At 37.5% G+C, this 14,674-nt stretch overlaps 1 protein-coding gene across 10 annotated transcripts in view; it reads right to left on the bottom strand.

Moving 5' to 3' along the window:
* The window catches only part of LOC133523477 (uncharacterized), a 71,437-nt gene that overhangs the window by 36,319 nt on the left and 20,444 nt on the right, over positions 1-14,674 (bottom strand). For all 10 annotated transcript variants that reach the window (XM_061859086.1, XM_061859090.1, XM_061859093.1 and 7 more), the window contains 2 exons: positions 10,402-10,562; positions 9,746-9,868 (listed from right to left, as the gene is read on the bottom strand). In XM_061859086.1, coding sequence (XP_061715070.1) covers positions 9,746-9,868; positions 10,402-10,562 — 284 coding nt within the window. The remainder of the gene's footprint in view (positions 1-9,745; positions 9,869-10,401; positions 10,563-14,674) is intronic.

Below are 14,674 nucleotides of genomic sequence, written 5' to 3'. Positions count from 1 at the left end.
CCATGGACATCTTCAGCTAGAGTGAAAAATGCAAAACAGAAATCATCTGAAGAAAATCTGAAAAAATATAATGATTCTAGAGGTATAACTAAGACGGTAACCATGGAAACCAATATGACAACAAAGGATGCTATACTGTCTAAAAATAGGATTGCGCACAAAAACAAAATGCAATCAAAGACTCATAAAAATAGCGGATTGAGCACTAAACCGAAGGCTAATTTAGAAACGAGCAACCCTTTCTCTATATTACCGTTGACGGAAGATGAACACAATTCCGATTTAGATGATACTATCTCGGTCTTGAGTGACAATGGAGCGGTCAAGCGACGCCATGTTCAAAAACCACGTATGTTACCTCTGGCTAGTCCCGTAACTAACCTACCCAAAGATGACCCGCGAAGTAACAATGTGCTTAGCGCTGCTCCAACGAAAATGACTGAGACTGTTCAGACTGACAAGGAAAAAGGCACGAAACGTTACCCTCCTTTTGTTTGTGAATATGAAGAATGGATGATGAATAAAAATGAGTGGAAGTTAGCAAATGAAATGGCTCGAAGTACTAACTGTGAAATACGAGCAGACCCAAGGAGTAAAAAAATTACGTTTTTTCCGAAAAGCAGAGAAGCATATCAGGCAATAGACTCTAAGCTGCAGGAAAACCCAATAAAATATAATTATTACTCGCACGGCTGCAAGGACGATCGCCGCCCAGCAAAGAAACTTGTAGCCAAGGGTATCCATGCAGATGGCTATACAGAGGATGAGATCAAAGCGGATATTCTTACAAGGTACGGCCTTAAATTAGAAAGAGTGATTGTTATGAAAAATTCGACTTTAATTCTCATTTTTCCTGGAGAGACTGACATGAGGGTGGCTCGAGACATTAAGTATATCTTATGTCAACGAGCAACTTTAGAGAAATATAAAGTTCAAGATACAGCGATAACTCAGTGCAAAAGGTGCTGGCAATTTGGCCATGTACAATCTCACTGCCGTAGACCTCAACAACCAGAATCTGTAGAACAACATGAAAATGGAGAAGTTTGGCATGTTTGTTATAACTTTCACGAAATCGGACATACAGCTAGACAAGCAAAATGCCCATTGTTTCAGCGAGAGGTCCAAAAACAAAAGAACAGGCGTCAGGCATTCGCTAAAAATGTCCAACAGATGAAACAGCAGCCACGTAAACGTGATTATCTAAACGATTCTAAGGCTACAAAGAATGGCGCTAGTTATGTAGCAGTTACAGCAGGAATAACAAACAAACCTGATACCATGAGTAAATCTGGCGAGAGGGAAGTAAATAAAATCAATACATCATCTGATTTACTCTCCAAGGCTAAGGATCTCATGAAGAGTTTACAAGCAAAGGGATATGCCGCAGAAACGATTCTTGATTTCGTGTTGGAACTTATTAATGGATAAGTTGCCCAACGTGCTACGAAAAAGAAAACAGTGCTTGAGGATTGTGTGCAGGAGCATTCCATGGTTATGTAATCGACATTCGTACTATATTTTAAGACTTTACAGGTCTGTTACTCGTTTCATTAGAGTTTTCGTCATTTGCTAATTATATAATAACAATACTATATGTGTACTTAAAAACATCCATTAACTACTTTTGTCATAATGTCCAAGTTCGTAAAGAAACTAGGTATCAGCCAAACGTTATGTAAGCGACAACAAATCAACCTAGTCTGAAACATAAGTGATATTTTCGAAAGTTTTAGCGAAATACGAGACAAAGAGGAATAAAGAAAAATTACACTCATAAATAATACAATAGTCGTTTATTTACAACAAATAAAAGTTTCGTTTTTCTAATAATTTTAAAGAAACTAAATAAAATGTGTAGCGTTATGTAAGCGACAGCAACGTTATGTAAGCGACGCGTACGATTTTACACCAAGAATCTCGCATGCTTTGGTCTAAATATTTATTCTCGCGTGTCCAATGCATGGACTTTACCTTTTAATATTTCACCATCACAGTACAAAATATGAAATTTTGATATTCCAGGAACTACATCCACCTTTTCCCATGGATTTTTTCTGCCACTTTGGCGTCTATTTCTGTTTGAGATATATATATTACTTTTGTATTTGACACGAGACTTGACGCGAGGTATGCCAAATCTTCTGCTGATTGTACGGGTGTTACTTGGCCTTACGACATTAATTTCTGATGCACCAAATGCTTAACATTTCCACCTACACCATCTATTACTCCTTTACCATGCGATGTGGCCGAATACTTCCAAGAAAAGGTTTTCTTATATTTTTTGGATAAATAAAATAACAAACGAACCATGAATTTGTTTTTGAATTCCGAGGATGAGCCATCACTCCAAATCACGTCGGTAATGTTTGCATCATTGTCTTCAGATATTATTAAGTCGTACAAATGATTTATAAAGACAAAAATGGTATCTTTGTTTTTGGGACAGTCAGAACAAATCACATAAGTCCGGCATACATTTTTGAAAAATTACATACATTTTTGTTTTTTTTTTGTAGTCTGGATCTTCTTTTTTTTTTCTCACGATACTTTTTCTGTCCCGCTTTGTTCGAGCTCTTCTTAGGCGGTGGATCCATTAAAATTTGTAGACGAATCAAGCTTAGAACACGCACTAAACGTTTGTTTAGTCTACGTATTCTAATAAACACGTTATGTAAGCGACCGTTATCTTTTAATAAAATCAGTACGAATAAACACGCAAATCACAACAAAATCCACTCGACAAATGCTATCCTGAACAAATTCTGTTTAGAAAATAAGTTTTGAGATACACTTCCCTCAAGTTTGGTTTATAATATACAAATTATATTTCTTTGTTAGGTAAACGACAGTTTTCGAGTGCGAGATAATTTTTTCAAATAGCAATTAGAAATCGCGAAAATACTAATAAATTCATGTGCCAACGTCAAAAGTAGACATATAGTTTTGATCTTATACCAGCCATGTTTAATTAAAATCCAAATAAAAGTTGTTATTAAACATAGAAATCGGGGTTGTTTCCTTACTTGACGCGATGTTTATTACAGTGTTCTCGAAATGTAGCTATTATTTTAAAAAATGTTAAATGAATTACAAGCTGTATATAAATTCTTAAAGATGATACTTTAAGCCGTAATTGAATAATGTGAAATTATATAAAATGTCAAGAAATTTTTGACGAGAAAGTTACCGATTTCCATGGAATGCTCCCGCACTGTAATATTCAAGGTATTCGAAACAAATATATTGAACTTAAACAGTTGGCGCTAAAACATGAACCGGATATTATAATATTAAATGAGTGTAAGATTGATTTCAGTAAAAGCAAATATAATATACCGGGATTCAATAAGATCTATGATGCCAGGGCAGCTCATCTTGTTACAGCTATGTATATTAAAAAAGGTCTTCGCTGGAATCTTACTACAGTGATCCCAGGAGTAGAAGATGTAGACAGGTGTATAGAGGGTGTGGCCATTAAGTTGGAAACATTAAACGGCGGTATAATTTTACGCGGTCTGTATAATCCACATCTACGCTTTAATCAAATCCGAGCAGATTGGGAAGCATTATTAGAAGATAACACTACTTCAATTAACGTTGGGGATTTGAATTTGAGGATGCAGGAACTTGGACATACTCAAACACAGGCAGCTGGCAACTTAGTAAGACAAGCCATCAACAATAGAGAGGCAAAACTAGTGCATACCAATTTGCCATCGCGTCCATGTCACCGAGGAGATGGAATACTCGATGTTGCACTAGTTACTCAGGAGGCTATGGAATTAACTTATCGAACTAAACAGCTTGATTCTATCTCATCGGATCATTATCCATGGTAGTTAGAGGTAGACATGGAAACGTCCGAACATATTCAACTTAGACGAACCATGCGGAACATCACTGAATCTAAAGAGTCCCGAATCAAATTTCAAAACCTTATTGAAGCTAATCTGCCACTTCCAGAACCAAGTACTGATGCTGAAGCTGACTCATACGTCAATAAAATGGAAGGAATGCTGACTGAGGCATTAGACGAAATGGCACCTCTGCGAGAGACAAGGCGGAGAGAAGAACTACCGATGAACATCCAGTATATGATACTACATCGCAACCGCAGTAAACTAAGAGCAAAAAATGCACCGCGAGGACATATTTTACGTCGTATATACAATACTGCGAAAAATATTCTGAAAAGAGCACTACCTACCGGGAATATTGACTGAAGAAGATACAGTTAACGCGTTGGTTGATACAGCAGTTGTTAAGGAAGCGAATATAGATAATGATCATAAAAACTCTGAAATATTTACACCATACCAACCACTACCGCAGACTGACATGGAGGAGGTAGTACGAGCTCTTCGCCTCTTCAAAAACAAGAAAGCGCCAGGTCCTGATCAATTAAGGGCAGATGCATTGAAACTTGCTGGTCCAGCGTACCTTAACGGCTTGGCATGTATTATAAACTATACTTTAAGCACAGGCTATTATCCGAAGAGATGGAAGCTAGGTGACTGTATTTTTCTGCATAAACCGGGCAAATCCCATACCGAGGCTGCTTCGTATCGTCCGATTACCTTACTAAGTATCATGGGAAAACTCTGCGAGCGGATCATGTACAGGCGAATTCTTTCTGAAGTTAATCGACTAGAACTCATTCCAGAATATCAACATGGCTTCACAAAAAGTAAAGGAACGGGTACTCAAATCTTACGGACTGGAAAAGTGATTACCGATGCTCTAGCACAGGAAAACAGTGTAGCAATGGTCTCGACTGATCTTAGTAAAGCGTTTGATTCCATTAATCATGCGGGGCTAAGTAAGAAACTGTTCGACGCTGGAATGGCTAATAATGTAATAAAACTAATTGAGAATTACCTTTCAGGCCGAGAAGTGCGTGGCAAACTTCGCACGATGTACGGAAAAACAATTCCAGTTCCGCATGGGGTTCCACAAGGCTCCATTCTGGGACCAATCTTATCTAATCTTTATGTGAGTGACATACCAAAAATAACATAGCTGGTTTAACGCTATCACAGTATGCTGATGATTTATGCATTCTTAATGAAGCTTGTCGTCCAGATACTGCATCGCGACGTGCAGCATGGGCTGCCAAAATGGTAATAAACTATTATAAGGAATGGGGTCTGAAGTGCAACGTTAGTAAAACGGACTGCGCCATGTTCACTAACAAACGGAAATACAGCCGGACCATAAGCCTCCAACATGAAAACCTACCAATAAAATCTAGTATTAAATATCTTGGCGTACACCTTGACCAAAGATTAGTTATGAAAGAACATGCAAAAAATACAGTCAAAAAGGTTAAACAGGTACGCGGTATGCTGGCACCAATTATAGGATGGTATAGTAAGGTCTCACTGGAGACAAAAATCAAAGTGATAAAAGCGACTCTGTTACCAATAATAGATTATGGCATAGTTCAACTCTACCCTAGAATGAGTAAATCTAGGTTGACTGAATTAGAGAGACAATACCGCATGGCATTGAAAACAGCTGCTAATTTTCCGCGTAACACGAGTTCAGAAATCATTTGGGAGATGCTTGATGAAGACCCATGGTACATACGTGCTAGAGACCTCCATGAAGACATGCTCCGTAAGTTAAGGGATCAGCAAATTCCGGGTCTTACGCAACCCGGGGATAGATATAATAAGCCGAACCACCATAATCCTATGTTACCTGGTCTGCGTACTGGTGAAATTGACTATGTGTGTAAACAAGAAAGAGGAAAACCACTCTCCAAGCGAATGGCCCCACCTCGTATCCCTCTCATTTAAATGTATACATAGCTTTAGCGTGAGCCAGTTCATACCTGAACTGAGCCCCATTTACTTTACATTAGATCTTTTTGATACCTAAGACATATATGTAAAATAATACTGCTTGCGCTTGGCAGGCCATAACTCTGTAACTTTAATTATAAAAAATAAAGTTTTATTCTATTCTATTCTATTCCTGTACCGCGCGGGCGAAGACTCATTTAAGCGGTCTACCTATAGTTGGTTACTAAGTTCTATTACTCGATTTGCAACATCTTTATTTCCGTTAAAACAAATGCTACCGAAAAAATAAAAAATGACGTAATGTGGTGGATTTGTGAGCTAAAATTATATACCACACATAACGCTTATCTCGTCGTATCTATATAATGAATTGGGGCCTAAAAGAGAATCGTATCGCAGTAATTGCGTTGCACAAACGTGGACCGCAAGAGGTCTGGAAGACCACGCACCGTTCGGACCCCAGCTCTAATAAAGGCAGTGAAGGCGAGAATTGCAAGAAACCCCGCCCGGAAGCAAAAGTGGTTGGCAATACAGATGTCCGTGAAGAGAAGCTCCCTAAAAAAAGTTATCAATGAAGACCTTGGACTACACGCTTACCGCAGACAAAAAGGTAATTTGCTTAATGGACGATTAAAGCCTATGAGGCTAGAGAGAAGTCGCGTGCTATTGAAGCGGTACGCACAAAATGGCCACCGAAAAATACTATTTACAGATGAAAAAAATTTTACCATTGAAGTATGCTGTAACCGCCAGAATGACATAGTGTATGCAAAAAACAGTCAAGAGGCGATTGCGGCTGTTCCAAGAGTTCAACGAGGCCACCATCCCTCTTATGTGATGATTTGGCTGGGTGTGTCATACTCAGGGCTAGCACAGGTTCATTTCTGTGAAAAAAGTGTGAAAACTGGGGCCAAAGTTTACCAGGAAATCGTTCTCGAACCAATAGTGAAGTCCTTAAGCCAGAGCCTATTTCAAAACCAGCCATGGGTCTTTCAACAGGACTCAGCTCCTGCACATACGGCAAAAACAACTCGAGCCTGGTTTCGAAGGAACAAAATTGACTTTATTGCACACGAAGACTGGCCGTCCTCCAGCCCGGACCTTAACCCCCTGGATTATGCCATATGGCAGGTTATTGAGGAGAAAGCCTGTGCTAAACCCCACACAAATCTTGACTCCCTCAAGCGGGCCATAGTTTAGACAGTGACGGAATTAGACATGACAATCGTGCGTGCCGCTATTGTTGACTGGCCTCGACGTTTGAGGGCCTGTGTCAAGGCCAGAGGAGGCCATTTTTAATGATATTGTCATATGTAGTTCCTGATTTTGTGTACTTCATTTTAATATATAGTTTATTCAACTTTCGTTCGTATATTTTATGTAGATAAAGATTATTGCAGTAATAGAATTTAGTAACCAACTAGGTACTTGGCGATTTTTATCTGCTGCAATGTGCTTTTTTACCATCTCTTGCATGCCCGTTTAGTTTGACCAATGTAGACACGTTCGCAACTACATTCTATTTAATAATTATATTTTATGTGATTTAGTATGTGTTCAAAACGCGAAAGTTTTAAATACGTCATTGACTCATGATAAGATTAAGAAATAGCACTTGAATAATCAAAAACAAAAAATTTAAACAAATTTTAATTAATTTTAATTTAATTTTTAATTGTAACACCTTATTATGTAACTTCATGACTGCAATAAATAAATGATATGATATGAAAAATGAAAATGAAAAAATGTTTATTCTGTTTAAGAATTACTTATACAGTTGTAAGTGTTGGCGCCTCTTTTTAAGTAACAAATACCTGTGTTAAGAGGCACCGCTCTTCCTTAATTAGTAATAGAACAATTTTTTTAAAATTTAAATAGAAATAAAAAGATAAAATTAACATATCAGAGACTAACAAAAGTAATTGCTTATAGATTAATTTAACCTAATGAGAAGATGGACTTGCAAGTCCATATGTGTGTGTGTGTGTGTGTGTGTGTGTGTGTGTGTGCGTGTGTGTGCGTGTGTGCCTGTGTGTGTGTGTGTGTGTGTGTGTTTAAAGTCCTAAAATATTTTGAATTAAGTTTTCTGTATCATAATAATTCTTACATTTAAGCCAGTCTGTTATAATTATTTTACATTCATAAAATGGTAAATGATGTATATTTAAGTGCTTATTTAAGAAATTGTATAATTTGCTGGATTTAAAGACAAACTGTCTACTAGCGTATGTGGTATTTATTGAAGTGGTTGGAAGTATGTTACCGTTTCTCCTAGTATTTCGTGTGGTAGGTGTATATGGTTTAGATTTGTGTATTTTTAAAGTTGCAAATAATATGTAGAGTTGTCTTACTGTTAATACATCAGAAAGCTTATATAGGTCTATGGTTGGAAATCTAAATGGTTTAAAATGCATAACTTTTAATAGTGATCTCTGGGTTCTTTCGAGCTCTAAAAATTTGGTTTTAGTGGCGCCTCCCCAGACCGGTATGCAGTAACTAATTATTGATTGAACTAGGGTTAAGTATATTTGTTTAAGAAGTTGTGAAGTAGCGATATGTGTTAAATTTTTAAAGACCCATATAAGCTTCCTGACACGGCTCATGAGCAGCTCTATTTGCAAGTGCCATGTTAATCGTTGGTCGACTAATATCCCTAAATACTTAACGCTTCCAACTTTATTGATGATAGAGCAGGCACAGTTTTGTATATTGTTATTACATGTGTGGATTTTTATATTATAATTAGGGCCAGGTTGTGAACTATTGTAGTTTCTGAAGCAAATGTAGTTTGTTTTTGTTGTGTTTAATGTAAGGAGACGAGAGCGGAGCCAGCAGGCAACTTCTGATAAACCTATCTCTGCAAAGTGTTTCACGTCTTCCCAAATGTCTTCAGTGAAGACAATGGCAGTATCATCGGCATAGGTAAAAATGTGTCCTCTGTTTACGTGCATATTACAAAGCTGGTTTATATATATTAAGAATAAGGTAGGCCCAAGGACGCTCCCCTGTGGCACACCAAAAGATATATTTGATTCTTCGCTTACGTAGGTTCCTATTTTTACTTTTTGCGTACGGTTTTGCAGATAGTCTTTAAAAAGTTGTAGTGGGGCGCCTCTAATACCTACGTTTTCTAAAACTGAAACTAAGGTGGGAATGGAAACAGTATCAAACGCTTTTTTTAAATCTAAAAATACTGTTAAGCATTTTTTATTTTTATCTATTTTGTCTACGATCAGAGACGTGAGAGCTGTTACTGTATCTTCTGTAGATAGTCCTTTTCTGAAGCCATATTGATTGTCTGATAGTATTTTGAAGTTTGTAAGGTAGTTTAGAATGCGGTTGTTAAGTATTTTTTCTAATATTTTAGAGATAGCGGGTAAAACGGAAATTGGTCTGTAGTTGGATGTATCATCTCTGTTGCCACTTTTGTACACTGGAGTTATAATTGCCTTTTTAAGTGCTTTTGGAAAAATGCCGGTCTTAAAGCAGATATTGATAAGGTGAGTTATTATAGGAACAACTACAGCACTAGCCATTTTTAAAAAAGTTGCAGAAATGTTGTCCCAACCCGGGGCACTATTCGATTTCAAACTCATTAAAGTCGTGTAAACTTCCCTGGAATCTGTGTCTAATAATACAAAAGAAGATAGTAAGGGATTTACCGCTGGATTAGAATTGTAAGAAATATTAGAATTGTTTGTTAAAATACTTTCAGCTAAAGATTTTCCGATTGAGGCGAAGTACTCATTTACCGTGTTCACAGCATCAGTTGGAGAGTTTCTGATATGATATGATCAATTAAGGATTTATGCGAAGCTCTAACAGAACAAATCAAATTTTATAACAATCGCAATTTCCATCGTGTTGTTGATCACTTTAATTCTAAGAAAATCATGATACTATCACAGATGGCAGTAAATAATACTTACTTGGTTGTTGGACATTGGTCACATAGAGAAATCTTGAATTCTTTGCATTTTCTGGCCCGAAATAGACAATCATTATTTCTCCCATTCTTGGTACATTTCTAGTTTCGGACCTTGGAACAGCAACTGAAATTAATCACGATGTTAAATTATTCTTATCAGATGCTATTGGTAGGGTAAATCGTCTGTTAATTGCTGCCCCTATAGTTAAAGTATGCTGAAATGTGCATTTCTGTATATTACTTTAAAGCAAATATTGATCGATTGTACATATATGACAAATTCGTGTTTCGAATTTGACAGCTGAAGCATTGAACTTTAGGTGGTAACTCTGGTTGTCGACAGTTGACGTCTGAGGGCCTACCGCGAATCACGTTAGACGGGTTGCCTCCCTGTCACACTTACGTGGGAATTTACAAGTGTGACAGCTCTCTGTCTGTGACGTCGAACGTGGTTCGCGATAGGCCCTCTGTTATCCAAGGACCACAAAATATACAGCGCCATCTGTCTTGGTCTTCAAAGTAGGTGCACATTTTTTTCTTAAACAACTCTTTGCTTTAAAAATTGTCAATGAAATAAACCTAAAACCGGAATCCGTAAATCCGTATACATGTTCATTTTTCAATTCAAATCTACATTATAGCTGGAATTTCACTTACTTTCTACAGTAATATTGAATAAGTCATATACGCGTTCCTGAGGTGGTGGTGGAGGCAGTGAAGTAATTTTCATGGGGATACCGGTATTCTGATCCCGTACCCTCATGTAGCCTTGCGTTACACATTCCCAGATCTCCATCAAAAGTAGGTCACCAACTTGCCTGTAAATGTAATATATAAATATACATTGATTGAGGTTACAAACTGCCTTTCGTTCAATACAAATGATGATTGAAGGAAACGTTCATTTAGCATGTTAGTCTATACACGGTGTTTCACGAGGACCTGTAAGACTTTCATAGTGTATTCCTGATCATATTTAATAAAGAAAAGAAAATTGCTTCGAGAGCATTAATGACGCGCTATCTACCGTATTAAACTGGTTAATACGGCAAACAATTTGCTTTTGAACGCAAAGAAAACCAAATGCATCAAATTTACGCTACCTAACGTCAAGCAGGTAAACAACAGCAAGATTAAAATAAAAGGTGATTCGCTGGAATTTCAAGATCTAACTGTTTTCCTGGGAGTCACTTTAGACTCAAAAACTGCAATGGCATGCACATATAGCCACTCTAGCCGGCAAACTTAGTTCAGCAGCCTATGCAGTCAGGAGAATCAGACAGCTAACAAACGTAGAGACGGCCAGGCTGGTATACTTTAGTTACTTCCATAGTGTTATGTCGTATGGAATTCTGTTGTGGGGAAAAGCAGCAGACATTCAGACAATATTTGTACTGCAAAAGCGAGCTGTACGTTCCATTATGGACTGGGCGCTCGAGTATCCCTAAGAGGGAAATTTAAAGATGCAAGCATTCTTACCGTTGCATCTCAATACATACTTGAGAATATTATGTATGTTCGGAAAAACATCAACGAATTCAGGCTTAACAGTGATATCTATAACTATAACACTAGAAACAAACATAAACTTGCTGTGCCCGCCCACCGCCTCCGTAAGGTTAGTACGTCTTTCGTCGGGAACTGTACGTTCTTATAACAAAGTTCCCACTGATATAGTGAATTTGCCTTTTAACAAATTTAAGTCACACGTTAAGAGCTGTTTGTTAAGTAAGGCGTACTATACTGTAAAGGCTTGGCCAAACACACGGCGCGACCGCGGCGGCGTTAAGTACATGCTAACAGGTTAGCGACGACAAACAGACTGCGTCCCGCCGGCATCGCGCCCCGCGCCACGTGGCCCCTTGCGTCCACGCACGCTGCGCCGCGCTTGGTCACATCAGTCGGATATTAGGCAGCGCGCGGTGCGTAGCAATATATTAGTTATTCTGTGATTGTGACTACGGATATAGAAAAATTAATGAGTGTCTTGTTTCGTTATGAATGGTTGCAAAATATTTTTCACGTCAGCAGCTAGAACAAGGGTAAGTTGCTGCTTAAAAACAGTGAGCAAAATCGCATTTTGCTCACTGAGTGAGACAAAATAACATTTAAGTGACCTTTATATTCGAATGTCATTTCAACGTGCGGGGCATAATACAAGTTCGAAGTATTTGGATTCTATTGTCTTTGTCCCTTTCACGTCATTAGCAAAAAGAAAGAGATAAAAAAAGTGCATACGTAATTCAACGGTATATTGACGGTTTATAATAGACTCCCGAAATAAGTCAGACCGCATCGTTCCAAAACACCCTACTAGTCTTCATTCGTAATAATTAATTAATGAAATAAAAGTTTAAAATTTAATAAAACACCATATTTTGCGTATTTTATTATACAATCAAAACAATGAACTTATATAAATTTACGCAATTGTTACGCAGTAAATAATTCTACTAACTACTTTTAACGATCTCTACTATAGTTGACAAATAGTAGTTTCCGCAATTCGGACCGTATCTTACAAAGTTTTTTTTTTACAAAAAAAAGTTGTCGATTGAACTGTCAATTGATGTTCGTTACTTAATTCATTATTTTCGTATCATTTTATTGAAATTTCTTTCGTTTAGTTTTATTGCGGCAATTAAAGTTAATTGTTAGAATACCTTCAGAAAACATGAGTGAAATAGTGATCCGTGCGTCTGGATTACATTTTTTCAGGTTGTATTTTTTGATGGCTGACTGATGTGAAAAATTTTGTGTACTACACGAGATCAAAGTTATTTACATCTCGTGCGCTTTTGAGTCCCTTACTACGCTCAAGATTCTAAATTAGATTCAATCGCTACGCTCGTGAATCTATTATAGAATCTTTCGCTTGCACGGGACTCAAAATAAGCACTCGAAGAAATATCAAACTTTGCTCTCTTGTTGTACAAATAACTAATGAAGCTATGAAAAGAGAATAACTTTTCTTCATCCGATTGTAACTCCCGGCACAATCTTATATTCTCCATATTCCAATCTTTTAGTATTAATTGGATGAACCCAATTTCTAGTACTTACACTTTCTAGAAGCGGCCGCCAGAAACAAAAGAGTGTCCTCAATGTCAGAGTCGTCCGATTCACTCGACATTCTCGTATAATAGCGTCGCTTCGAACAACAAAAAAACGCTCTGATCAGTGGCTTCGAAAAGAATGAGCGGAGCGACCCTCCCCGCGCGCATGCTGAATCCCGGCGCGAGTCACGCCCGCATCGCGCCGCGCTCACGCCGCGTTTGCGCGCGCGATGGGGGCGTGTTGAGAGCGCGAGGCCGGCGCGATCTGCGCGCGCCCTGATGTTTGAACAGGCATCGCGTCGGCATCACGCAGCGCTGCGTCGCGCCATGTGTTTGGCCAAGCCTTTAATGATTTCATAGATGATGAGGATGACTTTAAGCCAGTAGCTTGATCTGGATAGTATGTTAAAAATGTAAGTAATAGTGTGTTCGTTTTCTTTCTGTGAAATAACCATACTAGTGTCCAGTAGCACTGACACAAGAGACCATCATGTTCTCGCTTGTTTGCTGTATTGTTTTAGTTAATTTTAGTTTTGGACACTTAGAGACCTTATACACCTCTAAGATTTTATTTTATTTTAAAGTTAATTTTATTTTAATAACCTGTACATCTCTAAGTGAATTTAAATTTAAGTTTGTAATTTAGTTTTATAGGTAGGCATACTCCTTACGAATATTATGTAGTCGCGTTTATGTGGCGCTATGCCGTCTCTAATGTAACATACAAGCACAAATGTTGTATCTCACATTTTTTAAATATTTATTTATATTAATACAACCCGGCAGCATGAACATGTCATGCTCGCTTAAAAGTCTTTACTTTACGGTGGCGTCGTTGATCGGGTCGCCACTTTCCCGAATGAAGGTTGAGGGAGGCGATGGCTGAGATACGCGTCATACTCGTGAACAGGTGCTGTTTGTGGAGACCGGTCTGTTGAAGCTTACACGGGCTACATGTTATGTTATAAGTATGTAACTTTACTTTTGAGTGGCATTAACGTGAGGCACTTCATTCGGTTCTTGTCTGATTAAATTTTTTGTTTTTTAATTATTTATATAAGAATTCAAACCTTGGAGAACTTCTACATCTCTAAGGATAAAATATTTTTGTTTTTTTTTTTTAAATATATTTTATCTCTGACACTTAGAGACTTATACATCTCTAAAGAATTTTAGTATTTGTTGGTTTTATTTTTTTATCATAGTTTTTTTTGTGTAATTTAACATTTAGAGAAATCGCTTCCATATTTGTAATTTTTAGGGTTCCGTAGCCAAATGGCAAAAAACGGAACCCTTATAGATTAGTCATGTCCGTCTGTCTGTCCGATTCTGTCACAGCCACTTTTTTCCGAAACTATAATAGCTATACTGTTCAAACTTGGTAAGTAGATGTATTCTATGAACCGCATTATGATGTTTACACAAAAATAGAAAAAAAACAATAAATTTTGGGGGTTCCCCATACTTAGAACTGAAACTCAAAAAAATCTTTTTTATCAAACCCATACGTGTGGGGTATCTATGGATAGGTCTTTAAAAATGATATTGAGGTTTCTAATATCATTTTTTTCTAAACTGAATAGTTTGCGCGAGAGACACTTCCAAAGTGAAAAAAAGTGTGTCCCCCCCCCTGTAACTTCTAAAATAACGGAATGAAAAATCTAAAAAAAATATATGATATACATTACCATGCAAACTTCCAACGAAAATTGGTTTGAACCAGATCTAGTAAGTAGTTTTTTTAATACGTCATAAATGGTACGGAACCCTTCATGGTCGAGTCCGACTCGCACTTGGCCGCTTTTATTGTTTGTAAAAATGGATATGTGATATAAACTTGCCCGTCTCCTAGTTCACTGACTACGCCCTTGTCA

Source organism: Cydia pomonella, chromosome 12, assembly GCF_033807575.1.
Source record: "Cydia pomonella isolate Wapato2018A chromosome 12, ilCydPomo1, whole genome shotgun sequence".
In the NCBI taxonomy this organism is placed as follows: Eukaryota; Metazoa; Arthropoda; class Insecta; order Lepidoptera; family Tortricidae; genus Cydia; species Cydia pomonella.
The sequence above is the reverse complement of the archived record's forward strand: the minus strand, read 5'-3'. Positions and strand labels throughout refer to the sequence as shown.